This window comes from Phacochoerus africanus, chromosome 9 (genome assembly GCF_016906955.1).
Source record: "Phacochoerus africanus isolate WHEZ1 chromosome 9, ROS_Pafr_v1, whole genome shotgun sequence".
NCBI lineage: Eukaryota > Metazoa > Chordata > Mammalia > Artiodactyla > Suidae > Phacochoerus > Phacochoerus africanus.
The window spans coordinates 24,089,948-24,106,895 of NC_062552.1; the positions used below are offsets into that span (position 1 = coordinate 24,089,948).

Here is a 16,948-nt window from a genome sequence, read left to right on the forward strand (position 1 = left end):
GCAGGGGAAATAAAGATTGCGGGGGGTGGGGCGCCGAGGGAGGGGCGGAAGTGACGTTGCGCGGGGCGGGTCCGGCCGCGCACAATGGGCCATGGAGTTCCCTTTCGATGTGGACGCGCTGCTCCCGGAGCGGATCACGGTGCTGGACCAGCACCTGCGGCCCCCGGCCCGTCGACCCGGAACCACAACGCCGGCCCGGTGACATCTCAAACCCGCCCCATGGCCCTTCTCTCCCGGTTCCTCTCAAAACCTGGTCCAGGCACCACGCCCCCTTCTTATCGACCGCTCCCTTTGAAGTCCTGGCTTGCCTTTTTGGTGACCTTTGACCCTAGAATTAGTGGGGCCGATCGGGGCTTGAATCTATGACCTTTCACCCCTGGGCCCAATGTATGGTCCCAACCAAGGGATGTGGTTGACCTGCCCTTCCTGCTTCTCCACAATAACCTTAAGGGAGGAGGGCATGTACTGCACTGAAAGGAGGTGTGGCAAAAGTTCGGGTTCCAGAAGAGCGGGGTGGGAAATCAGAGTGGAAGACTCCAACGTAAAGGCAGAGAGCCTGAACTACTGACCTGGGTTTGGGGTTATGGCCCATGTTCCCAGGGAGTGAATTGCCCAGGACCCTCTAATTCAGTGAGTATCTGACTCTGTCTCCTTTCTCTCTGTAGTGTTGATCTGCAGCAGCAAATTATGACCATTATAGATGAACTGGGCAAGGCTTCTGCTAAGGTACTGGGGTGTCTACATGGAATAAAGGGAGGCCTCTCCGGGTAAGGGAGGCCTGGGTCCTTCGGAAGGGACTTGTAGAAAGTCTGTCTTCAAATTCCTGGCAGGCCCAGCATCTTCCTGCTCCCATCACCAGTGCGTCAAGGATGCAGAGTAACCGCCACGTTATGTATATACTCAAAGATACTTCAGCTCGACCGTGAGTGCCAAATGCTCTTCCATTCTGCACTTAATTCCTCTCTTCCCCAGCCCCTCCCATCTTTTTTGTCTCTCCATTTTCCAAATAGTTGCTCATTATTGTTCATTGTTTTCCCCATCCTACAGGGCTGGAAAAGGAGCCATTGTTGGCTTCCTTAAAGTTGGCTATAAAAAACTCTTTGTACTGGTGAGTGTTATTGGAAACTAAGAGTTCATAGGCCTTGGCCCCTGAGAACAAATGTGCTAGAGTATGGAAGGTGACAATGATGTCTGGGTCCTAAAATATATTTCTTTTGCCCCTTAGGATGATCGTGAGGCTCACAATGAGGTAGAACCACTTTGCATCTTGGACTTTTACATCCATGAGTCACTTCAACGCCACGGCCATGGACGAGAACTCTTCCAGCATATGTTGCAGGTATTGTTCATCTCTTCAGCAGTTCATCCAAAAGTGGAGATCAAAGGCCCCTTGTTCTGAGTCCTCACAGAGGCCCTGTCTCCTACCCTCTCCACCCCATGCTCCTATATCCTCCGATTCCCTTCCCAGGTGACTGGGTTCCTGTTGGCATGTTTTTCCCCATGCCTCCTCTTACCCTGAGTCTCCTGTTCCCTGCAGAAGGAGCGAGTTGAACCACACCAGCTGGCTATTGATCGACCCTCACAGAAGCTGCTGAAATTCCTGAACAAACACTACAACCTGGAGACCACAGTCCCACAGGTTAGAGGTTTCAGAGAGTAGATCCCCACTGAGCACCCCCCTTGAATTTCTTTATTTGCAGGGGTAGTGGTGGCACCTTCCAAGTACTCCTTATTCCCCATTATATAGGATTGATTTTATACAACTAAGTTCTTTGTTTGTTGGGGGGGAGAGGGGGAACCATCTCTCATCCTACAGTGATCTCCCTCTCATCTATTTTGATTTTTCATCATGGGCTGTTTTGTGTATCTAAGAACATTTTTGTCCCCCAAACACAGCCGGCTCAGTTTTATCTCCATGTTTTCACGCAGGCCATTACTTAGTCAATCAGCATTTATTAAGGACCATAATAATATACATTCCCTGTCCTCAGGGAGACTTGATCTAATTGGAGGAAGGTGGTTTGTTTATAAGTAGATGTAACATAATGTTGCTAATGCTGTCCATTCATTCCATAATGTATTTATAGAGCACCCAGCTCTGTCCTGGGCACTAGGAATACTTAATAAAATAGATGAAAGTGTCTGTCTTTACTGATGGAGCTTATGTTCTAGTTGAAGAGACAAACATAATAAATAAAATATAGTCGATGACAAGTGCTCTAGGAAAATGAGAGCAAGTAAGAGGGCTTGGGAGTGCCATGGTGAGGATGGGAGTGTGGGGAATTGCAGGTCTAAATGGGACAAGCAGGGAGTTACCTGATGGCTGAGTGGTTAAGGGTCTGGTATCACTGCTGTGGCATGGTTTGATCCACATGCCGTGGACACAGCCAAAAAAAAGGGACAAACAGGAAAGGTCTCACTGAGAAAGTGTCACTTGAGCAGTGATTTAAAGAGGTGAGAATAAGAGCCATGTACTGTCTGGAGAGCAGGCATCCCAGGCAGAGGGAATAGCTAGTGCAAAGGCCAGGAGGTGGGAGTGTGCCCTTAAAGTTGGCTCGTGTTGCTATAGCAATGTGAGTGAGGGGGTGTGTGGTAGGTGAAATCAGAGCAGTGATGGGGGAGGAAAGACATGTAGGGCCTGCTAGGCTATTGCAAAGACTTTGGATTTTACAAATGAAGAAAGGAGAGCCATCATAGGGGTTTGAGCAGAGGGATAATACTACGTGACTTTAACCAGACCACTTTGCCTGTTAATTTTAGGCAGTAGAATAGTGAGGGGACAAGCAAGGTAGCAACAGTCCTGATGAAAAACAGTGATGGATCAGACCAAGATGGTAGCAGTAGAGATGGTAAGGAGTGGTCAGATTTTAGGTATTTTGAAGTTAAAGCAAATAAGTTTTATTGATAAGATTGTTTGTAGAGAAAGAGATAGAGTTAAGAGTGGCCTCAAAGTTGTTGGCCTGGGATTTCCCTTTGGCGCAGGGAAATTTCCAGAATTTTCACTGCAGTGGTTCAGGTCCCTACTGTGGTATGGGTTCGATCCTGGCTCAGTAACTTCCACATGCTGCAGGCACAGCCCCAAAAAAAAAAAAAAAAAAGGAGAGGGGGAGAATCAGCAAGTGTGACCAAGGAGTGACTGGTGAAGTAGGAGCAAACTTACAAGAAAAGTGACCTGCAAGGCCAGTGAAGAAAGTGTTTCCAGGAGAAAGGAATGATTTACAGAGTCAGATGCTGCTGATCAGTGAGGTAAAAAGAGGTCTGAGAAGTGACCATTTGATTTAGCTGTCTGAGACCCCTGTTGATCCTGATGAGAGGGGTTTCAGCACACTGGTGGGTGGTGGAAGCCTGGATGGAGTGGGTTTAGGAGATTGAGAACTGGAGACAGCAAGAATAAGACCTACTTTTATTTATTTATTTATTTATTTACTTACTTATTTACTTATTTACTTATTTACTTTTGCTTTTTAGAGCCACACTCGCAGCATATGGAAGTTCCCAGGCTAGGGGTTGAATCAGAGCTGCAGCTGCCAGCCTACACCACAGCCACAGCAATATGGGATCCACTGAGCGAGGCAAGGGATTGAACCCACGTCCTCATGGATACTAGTTGGATTTGTTTCCTCTGCACCACAATGGGAATGCCTAAAACCCTCTTTTAAATGCTGCTTTAAGGCAAATAGGGAAATAGAGCAAGAGCTAGGGATGGAGGTGGATCAAGAACGAGTTGATTCTTTTCAGTTGCATGAAAATAAACAGCATAAGAACAACTCAGATAATTCGATAATGTCTGAGAAAGTGGGGGCAATTGCTGAAGCATTGTGTCAGTGGGCTTGGGACTGGCTTGACAAGTGAGCTTTGGATAGGAGCTCAGACAGTTAATCCATTGTAATGAGATTTGATGTGCTTACAGAGGAGGCGTAAGGAGATGGTGTGAGTGCTACGGTGGGTAAAGAAAGGCTTGACTTAATCTTGAAAGGTGAGTGTCAGGGGGACAGAACTGGGCAGGCTGAAGTGAGAACCAGCGTGAGCCAAGTCAGGTATTCATCTCCCTTTCAGGGCACTGCAAGCAGTTTTGCAGTGGGGGATGAAGGTGGGTGGGTTACAGCAGGGTCAAGGCAGGAGACAGACGGGATCTCCTTAGAATGTCCTCCCAGAGTAGGACATCATTTTTCCATCAGGAGGCGACAGAGAGCAATGGAAGGTACACGGTATCTGGCATCAAACGCATTACCCAGTAAGAGCAGGGCAGTATAGAGTGTAAATAATGACTGATGTTTCATGAGCTCTGTGTGCTCTCTACACGCATCATCTCTGTTGATCCTCATCCATTTCTTTGAGGTAGGTCCTTTATTGACCTCATTTTGGGTTTATGTAGATCAGTGACTTGACTGAGTTCACACAGCTATTAAATGCAAGAGCTTGAATTTGAACCCACAGCCCACTCTAATGACTACACTGTATTCCTGATTGCAGTGCCACTGCTAGGATCAGGAGTCTGGGGTCTGAGGCCCAGTTCTGCCACTTGTAGCTCGTTGGCTTTGGGCAAGCCATGTCTCCAAGCACACATATCTCCAGTTCTCTTGGGTATATGCCTAAAAACAGAATTGCCAGGTAATCTGTTTGAGTTTTTGAGGAGCTGGGACATCATTTTTTCCACAACGATGCCAACATTTTACATTTCCATCAGCAGTGTACGAGAGCTCCAGTATCAACATCCTCACCAAAATTTACTTTCTTTTTTCTTTTTATAATAGCCATAATTATGGTTGTGAAGCTGTACCTCTTTGTGGTGTTGATTTGCATTTCCCTGATGACTGGTGATGTTGAATATCTTTTCAAGTGCTTGTTGGCCATTTGTATATCTTCTTTGGAGAAATATTTATTCAAGTCATATGCCCATTTATTTTATTTTTTGTCTTTCTATCTTTTCTAGGGCTGCACCCGTGGCTTATGGAGGTTCCCAGGCTAGGGGTCTAATTGGAGCTGTTGCCACCAGCCTCCACCAGAGCCACAGCAACGCTGGATCCTTAACCCACTGAGTGAGGCCAGGGATCGAACCTGCAACCTCATAGTTCCTAGTCGGATTTGTTAACCACTGAGCCACGACAGGAACTCCCTTGTCTGTTTGTTCTTAAGCTGGAAGAGTTCTTTTTGTTTTAGCTACAGTGCTCTTATCAGATGTATGATTTGCAAATCATATATCCTATTTTGTGAGTTTTCTTTTTATTTTCTTGATGGTGTCTTTTGACATGCAAAAGTTTTTACTTTTGATGGAGTCCAGTTTATTTTTTCCTTTTGTTGTTTGTGCTTTTGGTATCATATTTAGGAAACCATGCCCAAAGTCATCAAAAATTTCCCATATTTCCTTCTGTTTCACAGTGCTAGCTCTTACATTTAGGTCTTTGATCCATTTTTAGTCATTTTTTGGTCCATGCTGTGAGGTAGAGGTCCAAATTCATTATCTTGCATGTAGATACTCAGTTGTCCAAGTACCACTTGTTGAAGAGACTGTACTTTCCCTATGGAGTGGACTTGTTGAAAATCAGTTGACCATAGACACATGGGTTTGGTTTGTTCTGTTTGTTTGTTTTTATTTTTAGGGCCACACTCGCAGGATATGGAAGTTCCCAGGCTAGGGGTCGAATTGGAGCTATAGCTGCCAGCCTACGCCACAGCCACAGCAACTTGGTATCCAAGCTGTGTCTGAGACTGGAGCGAGGCCAGGGATTGAACCTGCATCCTCATGGATACCAGTTGGATTCGTTTCCGCTGCACCACAATAGGAACTCCAGACACATGGGTTTATATCTGGACTCTATTCACCCCATTGGTTTATGTCCTCCTGTACCTCTAGCACAGTTGTTTTCTTTTTTTGGCCTTGCCTGCAGCATGAGGAGGTTCCCAGGCCAGGGATCAAACGTGTGCCACAGCAGCAACCCCAGCCGATCCAGTGAGCACACTGGATCCTTAACTCGCTGAGCCAAAAGAGAACCCTCCTACCATAGTTTTGATTACTGTAGCTTTGTAGTAAGTTTTGAAACCAGAACTGTGACTCTTCCCCAACTTTGTTATTCCTTTTTAAGATTATTCTGGCGATTGGAGGTCCTTTGCAATTCAACTTTAGGATCAGCTTGTCTGGGGCTGAGTTTTTGACTGAGTCTGTCAACAAGGACAGAAGGACTGGCTTTTGTTCCTCCCACTGTAGTTTTTCCAGCACAGGGTTCTCTACCCAAGTACGTGCTGAGTGGCTGAATGGACAACTGTATTTCGCTTGTTTCGTCTTACAGGTGAACAACTTTGTGATCTTCGAAGGCTTCTTTGCCCATCAGCACCGTAAGTGTTCTCGCCTTGTGTGTGTTGGTCAAGCAGTTGGGGAGAGGGGAAGGAAAGAGGTGGATTCTTGGTCCCACCGGCCCCCTCACTCAGGGGCACCACCGCTTCCTTCCTCACAGGGCCCCCTGCTACCTCTCTGAGGGCAACTCGGCGCTCTCGTGCTGCTGCGGTCGACCCTGTGCCCGCGGGTAAAGCTGCACTGAATGGGTGGACCTGTAGTGCTGGGATGGCCAGTCACTCTGGAGCCCCGGGGAGCACAGTGAGACCTGTGGGCAGCTTGGCAGAAAACTAAAGCAACCCACGTCTCCAGCAGACATCAGCCATTTCCTTTGCCCTCGTGGGAGCTCAGTGCCTAGTTGGCAAGACTTTTAACTAAGCAAGCTCATTGGGAGGCTCTTTTGACAGTTGACGTTGATGGAGCGTCTTTCTGCTTCAGGCCCATCAAAACAGGCCTGAGTCATGTTCCTTCATAAACCCCTCAGGCCTCTGAGAGCCAGTGAGGGACAGGCAAGGGCAGCCAGCCCTTCCATTTCCAGTCATAGAGCAGTGACGTGAATGGGCCACAGTTTAAATGCTAGTTTTAGAAGATAACACTCAGAATTTATAACATTGCCAACGAAATAATGAAGTTGATTTGGAGAAGCCAAACCTAGGAGAGGCTGAAATGCAGCTCAGGTCCCCATTCCGTCCTCACACACGCAGGTGCTGGCTGCCAGGCCGAGCCCCTCGCCCTCCTCCTCCTCCTCGAGGTGGCGGGGCACTGCCTTCTGCTGGCTGTGCCTGGCATGCTTGCCCAGGAGGGCCCCCTTCCTGAACGGTGCTGGCTTTGTGGCCGGCTTGCACCTCCTCCTCCATAACCACCACCCAAAGAACAGTCTACTACAGTGAGTAGCATCTACCAGTGTCAGGCGCCGGGAGGCGGGAACTAGCCATGACTGGCTTTGATTTCCAAGGCTTCCCCCGCCTCACTCCTGCTGACCAGAGGCTGGGAGAGGGGGCCAGCAAGGACGGTGAGGAGCAGGGCCACAGGAGAGGACACCCCAAAGCTGAAGGGGATCCTCCGGACAGTCTCTCATTTGCCACACATGATGGACAAAGAACCTCTTGAGAGGGAAAGGGAGGGGCAGGCAGAGAAGCGAGGAGGAAGGAGGCTGAGCCTGGACCGTCCACTAGCCTCCCATTTCCAGATGTCTGTGTTTTTTTCCTCATCCTTTCTGCCCCTTAATAAAACTTAAATCTCTTCCCATCTTGACACCACAAGGAGCAGTTCTGCCCCACCCCAACCTCCCCTGACCGCTCCAAAGCAATTCCTGATTAACCAAGGGCTTTGTCCATCTCATCTAGAGGGACACGGGGGTCCTCGTTGGCCCGGCTGGGACCATTCCACTGCCCCAGAATCCCAGGGGGGCCTGACAGCACCCACTTGACAGTAAGAGCTCGCCTCCCTTGGCCGCCCTTCTCCTGCACCTCCCGGGCCCCAGAGTCTTCCCTGGATCTTTCCCCCTCACTCTGCACTCGGCCTGCTCCTTCTGGCTCTCCTCCAAAGTGCCCCAGCCTTCCCCCCAAATTCCCTTTGGGTGTGACAGCATTGCCACAGAGCGGCTTCTGCGCTGGAGCTCAACTCTCCTTTCCCAGGAGGAACTGTGGTGTCAGGGATCAGAGGTTTGGGGTCGTGGGGGCAGTAGCTGGGGGGCAAAGCCTGCTTCCTGATGCTTACCCTGCCTGTGTCCTCTCCACTGCCAGCTCCAGCACGGAAACTGCCGCCCAAGAGAGCAGAGGGAGACATAAAGCCATACTCCTCTAGTGACCGAGAATGTAAGCCTGGGAAGGGGGTCTGGGCCTGGGGGGCCTCAGCCCGGGGAAGCAGTCGTCTCCTCTAAGGGCTCTGACTTCTTTTTTTCCTACCCTCATCTGTTCTGTCATGACTCTTCCCTTTTTCTTCTTTCTTCCTCTCCCCAGTTCTGAAGGTGGCTGTGGAACCACCTTGGCCCCTAAACAGGGCCCCTCGCCGTGCGACACCTCCAACCCACCCACCGCCCCGCTCCAGCAGCCTGGGAAACTCGCCAGAACGGGGTCCCCTCCGCCCCTTTGTGCCAGAGCAGGAGCTGCTGCGTTCCCTGCGCCTCTGCCCCCCCCACCCCACCGCCCGCCTTCTGCTCGCTACTGACCCGGGGGGCAGCCCAGCCCAGCGCCGCCGCACCAGGTAACAGGAACTGGGGGTCAGGGAACCTTGACCGTGAGAGAAGGTGTTAGAAATGGCAGAGGGCCGTGTAAATCCACCAGAGACAGGAAGCAGTAGGACAGGAGGACTGGAGCATCCTGAAACCTCTCGAGGAGCATATATTGGAAAAATATTTGTGGGAGTGGTCTGGAAGCAAATTACAGTGAAGGGGCAGGCAGGACAGGACTCTGTGGAGTCTAGGACCCTAGCTGCAGTGGGAGCTGGGAGGAGGGGTAGGAAGGACACAGATCCTGTGGAGGCAGGGACTGAGCCTCTCAAATGGGGAAATCGTGGTTTAACCCTTGCTGGGGAGGGACAGTATCTCTGACAGTGTGGGGAGCCACTGGCCCCGGGCCAGTGCCTCATGGGCAGGATCCCATCCTGGCAAGCAGAGAGTGGGCCTCTCCTTTATTTCTCTCCCCGGCTTTCTCTTCACCTCTGACTGCTCTTTCTGTTTTTCTCTCTCCCCCATTTTCCCTCTCCCTTCCTCCTGTCCATAACATCCTTCCACAGCTCCCTTCCCCGCTCTGATGAGAGTCGATACTGACAGACAGCTCATCCCACCCCCACCCTTACCCCCTCCCCACCCCGAGAGACCTGGCAGAGACCCCTCTCCCTGAGAACCCCCAACCTGATCTCCCATCACAGCCCCCAGGACCTAGGGGAACCTGACAGAGCCCATGGCATTCCCCCTTCCCTGTCTTGGACAACTGGGTTGTCAGGGTCCCAGCTGGCCTGATACCTTCTAGCTTTTCACAGAAAGCACCCCTCCTCTCCTGACCTGGGCTCTATACACTCTCCCACACACAGCCTGACCCGCCGCCAGCCTCTTCATTGGGCGGCTCTACTAACTACCCAGAGAAGCACACTCTTGCTTGCTGTCAGATTCTAGAACACCATGGAAGGTCCAAGGGCCTCCTCTGCCAGGGAAACCTTTTAAATTTAGAGTCTTGTCCATGGAATAAGTCCCATAGTCTCTCTACACTGTCTGCTGGTAGCTCTAATACTGCTTTGTGCTACCGACCACAGCCACCATCTCCACCTGCTGACAGCCGCCAGCGAATGAGCCCTGCTTGAGAGCAGTCCAGTCAGGTAGGACAGGGACCTACCAGCTCCCCAGAGGGATCACTCAACATTGCCAAACACTTAATTTCCACATGTTTGTACGTGTCAGGGGACCCCCAAGCTGATGTCTGCTTTGGGCCTCTAAAGACTCGCCACACTTTTAACAGACACCACCACTTCCCCCAGATCCAGGTTCTGTAAGGGAGTTTGCTTCTTGGCATCAATCCCAGCCAGCACCCCAGGGTCACTCTTGGCCGAGTTCCAGAAGCTAAGCCTGAGTCTCCAGGCTCTATTAGCTTCTGGAACACCCTCTTACAGCCATCCCTCCCCGGAAGCTAGATGCCGATAGATTCCTGTCTCGTGAGATTGTCTTGAAATGAGGCGGGGGAGCTCTTCCCCTAGCCTTCCTTCCTTCCTCCATAGCAAGAGCCTTCCTCCCTGCTCCACACCCAGAGTGGACAACACCCTTCCCTCTCCCGACCCTCTGAATGTGTGCTAGATCAGGTACCCCTGCTGTGTTCCCCCAAATCCTTGGGAGCAGGATCTCCCTCTCTTCTGACTCACCCCTCCTTTTTCTTCTTCCTCTCAGTGTTGTCTGAATAAAGTGTGAATTCTTTTGTGTTTTTTAAATGGACATTTTCAATGAAAAAAACTTCAAAAAAAAAAAACTTCAAAAAAAACCCCAAACCTTTAAGGTCTCAGCCTCATTTGTACGTCACACCTTATTTTCCACCCCTTATTTTCCTGGGATCTCAGGACCTCTGTCCCTCTCTCTTCCTCACCTCTCAGATCTGCAGATCTTCCAGCAAGGAGTCTCAGAGTCCCTTTTGCAGGATCTGGTGTCTTCATTGCTGGATCTTCTGCAGATTCTGTCCCTTCTACTGTAGTCACTGTTGCAGGCATCTACATCTACTGCTCCATCCTCTCCAGAAACCTCTAGCTCTCCCTGATAACTCCTACCCTTTACCCAAGGCTAGCCCTTGCTGAGATGTTAAGATTTACCAATGCCTCTGGGATCCACTAATTGCCTCCTGATAACAGTCCCCTAATTGTTTCCTGGATTCCTGTTCCCACTCTGATTTCCTGGCCTCTCCCTCACTAAACCCTTGGATCTCTTTCTCAAGATAATCCTTGTCCTCCTAAATTCATCCTTGCCACTCCCTGTTTCCCTCTGGCTGAGGTATCTGATAATTAAGGTAACCATGTTTTCCAAACCAAACATCAGGGCACCTGGTCCAACAAAATTTTTTTTTGCCTATATTTGAATCTGTTTTTATGATATGATTTAGATCACATTTAGCCTTACTTTTAACACATTACCTCAATCAGAAATAAAAAAGCAGCAAATCAGGACTGCTCCAGGAAATCTTGGGGTATAAAGTGAGCTCCCTTCCCTTCTTTGGGACACAACTTAGATTAAAGCCCCATAGGAATGATGACCACCCCTCCCTCTATTCCTATGCTGTTGCTTTTATTCTTCTCCTCTAATTCCTCCGTACCCACCCATATTTCATCCTGTGGCCCTCTTCCCCATCATCTCACATTTCTTCTACAGGGGGACTCCCCCAGGGCTGGTAGCCCAAAGCTGCTGTTATAGCCGCCATGGGCAGGTGAATTCCTCACCCCCCAATACAGGTAAGTTACTCATCTTCTTACCCTCAAATCAAGGCCATATTCACGACCTCCTCCAGACTTCCCATACACATGCCTGGTATTTCCACAGGCAGCCAAGAAGTGAAGCAGGGGGAGCAGGAAACAGAGAATAGGTGAGGTCTGAGCCCCTCCCCTACCAGCCTCCCACCGCCTCAGACTTCTTTCCCAACATCACTCTCGGCTACTCCCTCCTAAATCTCACTCTGAATTGAGTATCATTTCCTCCCACAAAGCCTTTGACCTAACATCCTACAAGCCTCTTTCCCCTTAGGTTCAACTTCACTGCTTCCCTTTGGCGTTCTCTGAGGGGTTTCAAGTTGGGACATGGCACTAATGGTTCCAGCCTCATACCCCATCACATGTCCTTTACACTAGACCGACAGACTTTGAAGAAGCTGTGATATTAATTCTCACTGTGTACCCCGGTAACCCACTCTCTATCTCCCTCCCCGCCTACTAGGTCTGCCAGTGAGGAGCAGGTCTTGTCACAGGATGGGTCTGGGGAAGAACCCTTGCACACAGTTCCTCCACAGGCCCAGGCTCCACCAGCCCGGTCCTGGACAATGGGCGGGGACATGTTCAACGCCAGGTTCATTCGAAACTTGCAGGAAAGTCGCAGTACCAGGCCTTGGTGACCACAGCTCCCTCTCACACCTTTAAAGTCAGTATTATTTCTCTCTCACACACAGGACCTAGCCAGAGCTTACCCTCACAGTGGATATATCCATCCTTTCATTCATTGGACAGGCGTTCTTATCAGTGCCAAGTCATTTGTATCTTATTTTTAACCACAGAAATAAAGTATTTATTTTTATCACAAGAGTTAATGAAAAATGCGACTGTCATTATTTCAAACCCACCCCTCATTCGTGGCACACCCTGCTCAGCCCCATCATCTCCGACTTTTGCGCAAGCGCCGCAGGTGAGAGCCGTGCTCAAGGCCGCTAATCCACTGCGCAAGCGCTCTTGAGGCAGCCTCCGATCCGGCTAGCGCAGGCGCACTTACTGCAGATCAGCGCCTCACCGCCTCCCTGGAACCCGCCGCAGTGCGCAAGCGCGCAACATCTCGGTTTCCCTCCCCTCAGTCCCTCACCCCCCCTCCTTTCCCCTTCAAGAAGCCGGCTCCGGGGCGCGCTCACCCCTGTGAGGAGGCCGGAGACCGGACACCAGAGGCGCTCTCTCCACTCCCGGAAGATCATGTACCAGCCCAGCCGGGGGGCGGCCCGGCGTCTCGGCTCCTGCCTCCGTGCCTATCAGGCTCGTCCCCAGGTGAGAGCAGAGAGGAAGCGGGAGGGGAGGGAAGAGGAGGGGGCGGGGAGAGACCCTCCTCAGAGCCGGGGCGGAGCGCGCGTCCCGTTCTGCGCAGGCGCGGTGACGTCCCACTATTCCTTCCCACCTGTGCCCAGCGGCGCGTGGAGGGGCGAGGGGTCGCGGGGACGCGAGGTTGGCGTCGCCAGCCCTGATGCGCAATGGGCTGCGCGTTTTCCCGGGTCTACGGAGGCAGGCGGGGTTGAAGCTGGGGCGGCGGGGCTCGCCCGCATTTCGCCCGCGTGTCTGCGGTTACCTGTGTCTGGAGGTGATTTGAAGGGCAGGGGGCGGAGAGGTTCGCGTTGCCGCCCAGGAGCCGACCAGACGGACCTGCGGGCCGCGCTGTGCAGCCCGCGCATCTTGCACCCGGATAGCGGTCCCGGCGGGAAGGCCGGCCCAGGTGGACCCGGTTCAGGCCCCTGCGCCTGGGCGGGCAAGATGGCCACGCCCCCGGCGGAGACGGCGCCACCGGGACACGGTCGGGGACGGAGGTACCTGCGCGGCCCGCCCGTCCCCCCCTAGATAATGAGACCCCTAGGGGTTTCCTTGGGAGCTTAGGCCTGATTTGGGGTAACCTCCCCCTTATTGATGTTTCACCGTCAGTAAACCAGGTCCATCCAGCCTTTAACAGTCTCCTGGGCTTTTCCGTGTCATTAGAGGAGCCCAGATGATGAGCTTACATTTATATATTGCTTTACAGGAGGCAGTTTTATTTATATTTATTATCTCATGTAGTCCTCATAATAACTCTGTGGCTTCACAGTTCTCGTTTATAGGACATTTAATGGAAACTCAGGCTTAGGGAATGAGAGTGCCTGAAGGTTGCATACAGAATTGGAACTCAAGTCTCCTAGTTCCAGTTGGATGTTCTTTTCTCTATACATCTGCCTCACACACTCGTGGAGCTGTGTTACAGGCCACATCATTTTATCCATGAGACCTGTTAATTCATTCATTTGGTCATTCTTCAAATGTGGATTCTTGCTATAAGAGAGGCAAACTTGCCCCCAAATAGTGTTGAAATCTTTAAAGTTAATTGCTAATGTTTGGGAGAGGCATTTGTACTTTTGTCACAAGAAAGTGTTTCCTCTTGTTTTAAGTAGAGATGGAGATGAATTTTTCCTCTAGTGATTCCATCTCGTGTCAGGAAGAGCAAGTGGGATCGGAAGCGTGTTAACGGGCAGTTTGGATGGAGGGGCATTATGTAGCTGCATTTTTATCTTTCTCCCTTTTCTTCTCCTCCCTAGGACCAGCTTTCTCCAAGGGCTCTACCATTCCCACCCCTTTGGCCCCACTCCACCACAACCATTTCTCCATCTTTGCCTCTTCTCTGGTCTCCCCCACCGCTACGCCCTCCCACCCAGCCTCTTCCCCGAGCTCCCTCACTACCCCTCCCTCAGGTCCAAGCCCTCACCTCACCATGGGTGGTTCTCCCCCCAGGACAGGTGGAGGAGGGACCAGGACCCGAGTTACATAGCGGCTGCCTGGATGGGCTTAGGAGCCTATTTGAGGGACCTCCCTTCCCCTGTCCTGGGGCTCTGATACCTTTCCAAGCCCCTGGGACCGCCCACCCTTCCCCTGCCACTCCTTCAGGAGATCCAAGTATGGAGGAGCACCTGGCTATCATGTATGAGAGACTGAGACAAGAGGTAAGTTGGGTCAAAAGCAGTCTTTAGGAGTTCTTGCTGTGGTGCAGTGGGTTAAGAATCCAACTATAGTGGCTTGGGGTCACTGTGGAGGTGTGGGTTTAAGCCTGGCCAGTGCAGTGGGTTAAAGGTACTGGTGATGCCGCAGCTGCCGCCTGGATTCAGTCCCTGGCCTGGAAACGTCCATATGCTGCAGGTGTAGCCGTTAACAAAAAAAGTAGTCTTTATCCAAAATGGGAGGGGATATAGGTATTCTTAAAAACAGGGAGTTGGTCAACTGAATTCTTTCTTGGAACCATGAGGCAGGCATAGAAATATGTTTTAGGAGTTCCCGTCGTGGCGCATGGTTAACGAATCCGACTAGGAACCATGAGGTTGCGGGTTCGGTCCCTGTCCTTGCTCAGTGGGTTAACGATCTGGCGTTGCCGTGAGCTGTGGTGTAGATCACAGACGCGGCTCGGATCCCACGTTGCTGTGGCTCTGGCGTAGGCCGGCGGCTACAGCTCTGATTCGACCCCTAGCCTGGGAACCTCCATATGCCGAGGGAGTGGCCCAAGAAATAGCAAAAAGACAAAAAAAAAAAAAAAAGAAAGAAATATGTTTTAAACACTTCCCAGAGTTCCTGTTGTGGCTCAGGGGTAATGAATCGGACTAGTGTCTGTGAGGTTTGATTCATGAGGGCAGGTTTGATCTCTGGTCCTGCTCCATGGGTTGAGGATCCAGCATTGCTATGAGTGGTGATGCAGGTGCAGACGTGGCTCAGATCCCAAGTGGCTGTGGCCGTGGGTAGTCTAGCGGCTAATTCAGCCCCTAGACTGGGAACCTATGTATACTACAGGTGTGGCCCTAAACAAAAAAACAGTTCCCAAGGAAAGATGCCCCTGTTTGGATTAAGGAAGTTAAACATGGTATGAGATGGCCTTTCACTCAGGAATATTTAGGAACCACTAAATGTGGAAAACTGAGAAACAGGATTGTATTATCTTTCTTGCTGTTCTGATGCCCTCTTCTTTCACCTAGCTTCCCAATCTCTTCCTTCACTCCCACGACTACACCCTCTACTCTTCAGATGTGGAATTCATCAATGAGATCCTGAACATGCGTACCAAGTGAGAATCTGTGAACGGGGAGGGCCTTGGGGAGGAAAAGGCCCCATTGCCATTTCCATCCATTAGAGAAAGTCCCAGCCTGCTTCTCACAGCTGTCCCTCATTCCTCTGTCAGACCAGTTTGGTTTTCAGATTCTGCTATCATGAGATTTCTTTCCCATCCCTTTCTTCCAGGGGCCGGACATGGTACATTCTGTCACTGACCCTCTGCCGCTTCCTGGCCTGGAACTATTTTGCACAACTTCGGTTGGAAGTTCTACAGCTCACCCGCCACCCTGAGAATTGGACCCTGCAAGCCCGCTGGCGGCTTGTGGGGCTGCCCATCCACCTGCTCTTTCTGCGTTTCTATAAGCGTGACAAGGAAGAGCTTTACCGGTAAGAGAAGTGAGAAAAGAAACACCCTACAGTTTCCTACTTTTAACCTTTTAGGAATCTCAGGTCTACTCTCCTAGACCATCCTTGACCCTCCCTGAGTTGACTACAGGCTCCTTGAGGGCACCATCTTGTTTTAGTCTATTTTAATATAACAAAAATAGGGACTTTGAGGCATCCCCACTCGGGCACTGCAGGTTAATGATCCAGCTTGTCTCTGTGGAGGTGCCCGTTTGATCCATGGCCCAACACAGTGGCTTAGGGATCCAGTGTGATCCAGCATTGTGGCAGCTGTGGCATAGGTCACAGCTACGGCTCCAATTCCATCCCTGGCCTGGGATCTTGCACATGCTGCAGGTACGACAGAAAAAGGAAGGAAAAAAACAGGGACTTTGAGTCTGTTAGGAAGGTTCTGGGCTCAGTTTCTTCATGTACATTATGTGGCACATAGTAGACACTCAGGTTCTTACACTGAACAAATGACAGTTCCGTTTCCTAAGTTGTGTCTCATAACCCTGGTAAACTTCTGGCACAGAGTAGAATCCTAAGCCCAAACCAATGGTTCCCTAACTTTGCTGCACGGTGGAATCATATAAGGATCTTTTAAAAATATTGGTGTCAGACATTCTGATTTAATTGGGCCACAGTACAACCTGGCCTCAGGATTTTTAAAAGACCCCCAAATGACCTAATCCATAGCAGAGTTTAGGAACAACTAGTTTAATTCTTGAATCAAACTTTGGGATCAGTCATCTTGCTCAGTGAGCCTCTCTTCTCCCTCCTTCAGGACCTATGATGCCTATTCCACCTTCTACCTGAATTCCAATGGCCTCATTTGTCGCCATCACCTAGACAAAGTGAGTCCTAGGGCTGGATGGGGTAAGGTCGGAGTAGAACATCCCACCTGTTGGCATTAACCTTTCTCCCTGCAGCTGATGCCCTCACACTCACCCCCAACGCCTGTGAAGAAGCTGCTAGTGGGAGCCCTGGTGGCTCTGGGGCTGTCGGAGCCAGAACCCAACTTACACCTGTGTTCCAAGGACTGATTCAGGAACTGGGCAGAGGCAGCACTGATGACTTTGCTACGCACAAGAGCGGGAGCTGGAGGTGGCCAAGAACCTCAGGAGCCGCCTTCCTCCTCTCTTCTTTCCTTTCCATCTCATGCTGTGTAAAGCTGCTATGTAATTTAACTTGTAAATAATAAAATCTAAGTGAATATATGAGATCGAATTCTCATGTCAC

General features: G+C 50.6%; 2 protein-coding genes across 9 annotated transcripts; both read left to right on the forward strand.

Moving 5' to 3' along the window:
• Positions 1-54: 54 nt before the first annotated feature.
• ATAT1 (alpha tubulin acetyltransferase 1) lies at positions 55-12,094 on the forward strand. 6 transcript variants are annotated; one of them, XM_047797615.1, is made up of 13 exons: positions 55-198; positions 666-726; positions 831-922; positions 1,048-1,108; positions 1,226-1,339; positions 1,538-1,639; positions 6,288-6,333; positions 6,453-6,521; positions 8,077-8,148; positions 8,293-8,536; positions 11,175-11,254; positions 11,343-11,385; positions 11,733-12,094. In XM_047797615.1, the coding sequence occupies exons 1-13, from the start codon at positions 92-94 to the stop codon at positions 11,905-11,907; spliced, it is 1,266 nt and encodes a 421-aa protein (XP_047653571.1). In that variant the 5' UTR covers positions 55-91; the 3' UTR covers positions 11,908-12,094. The 6 variants fall into 6 exon arrangements, with proteins under 6 accessions (XP_047653571.1, XP_047653573.1, XP_047653574.1 ...); XM_047797616.1 differs by lacking the exon at positions 55-198 and adding an exon at positions 210-480; XM_047797617.1 differs by lacking the exon at positions 6,453-6,521.
• Positions 12,095-12,280: 186 nt separating this feature from the next.
• On the forward strand, positions 12,281-16,929 carry C9H6orf136 (chromosome 9 C6orf136 homolog). Of its 3 annotated transcripts, none has more exons than XM_047797623.1 (6): positions 12,281-12,541; positions 13,828-14,229; positions 15,247-15,335; positions 15,509-15,709; positions 16,494-16,563; positions 16,639-16,929. In XM_047797623.1, exons 1-6 carry the CDS (start codon positions 12,470-12,472, stop codon positions 16,750-16,752), a joined length of 948 nt encoding a protein of 315 aa, XP_047653579.1. In that variant the 5' UTR covers positions 12,281-12,469; the 3' UTR covers positions 16,753-16,929. The 3 variants fall into 3 exon arrangements, with proteins under 3 accessions (XP_047653579.1, XP_047653580.1, XP_047653578.1); XM_047797624.1 differs by having other exon boundaries at positions 12,285-12,541; positions 14,021-14,229; XM_047797622.1 differs by lacking the exon at positions 12,281-12,541 and adding an exon at positions 12,585-12,848.
• The last annotated feature ends 19 nt before the right edge of the window (positions 16,930-16,948 follow it).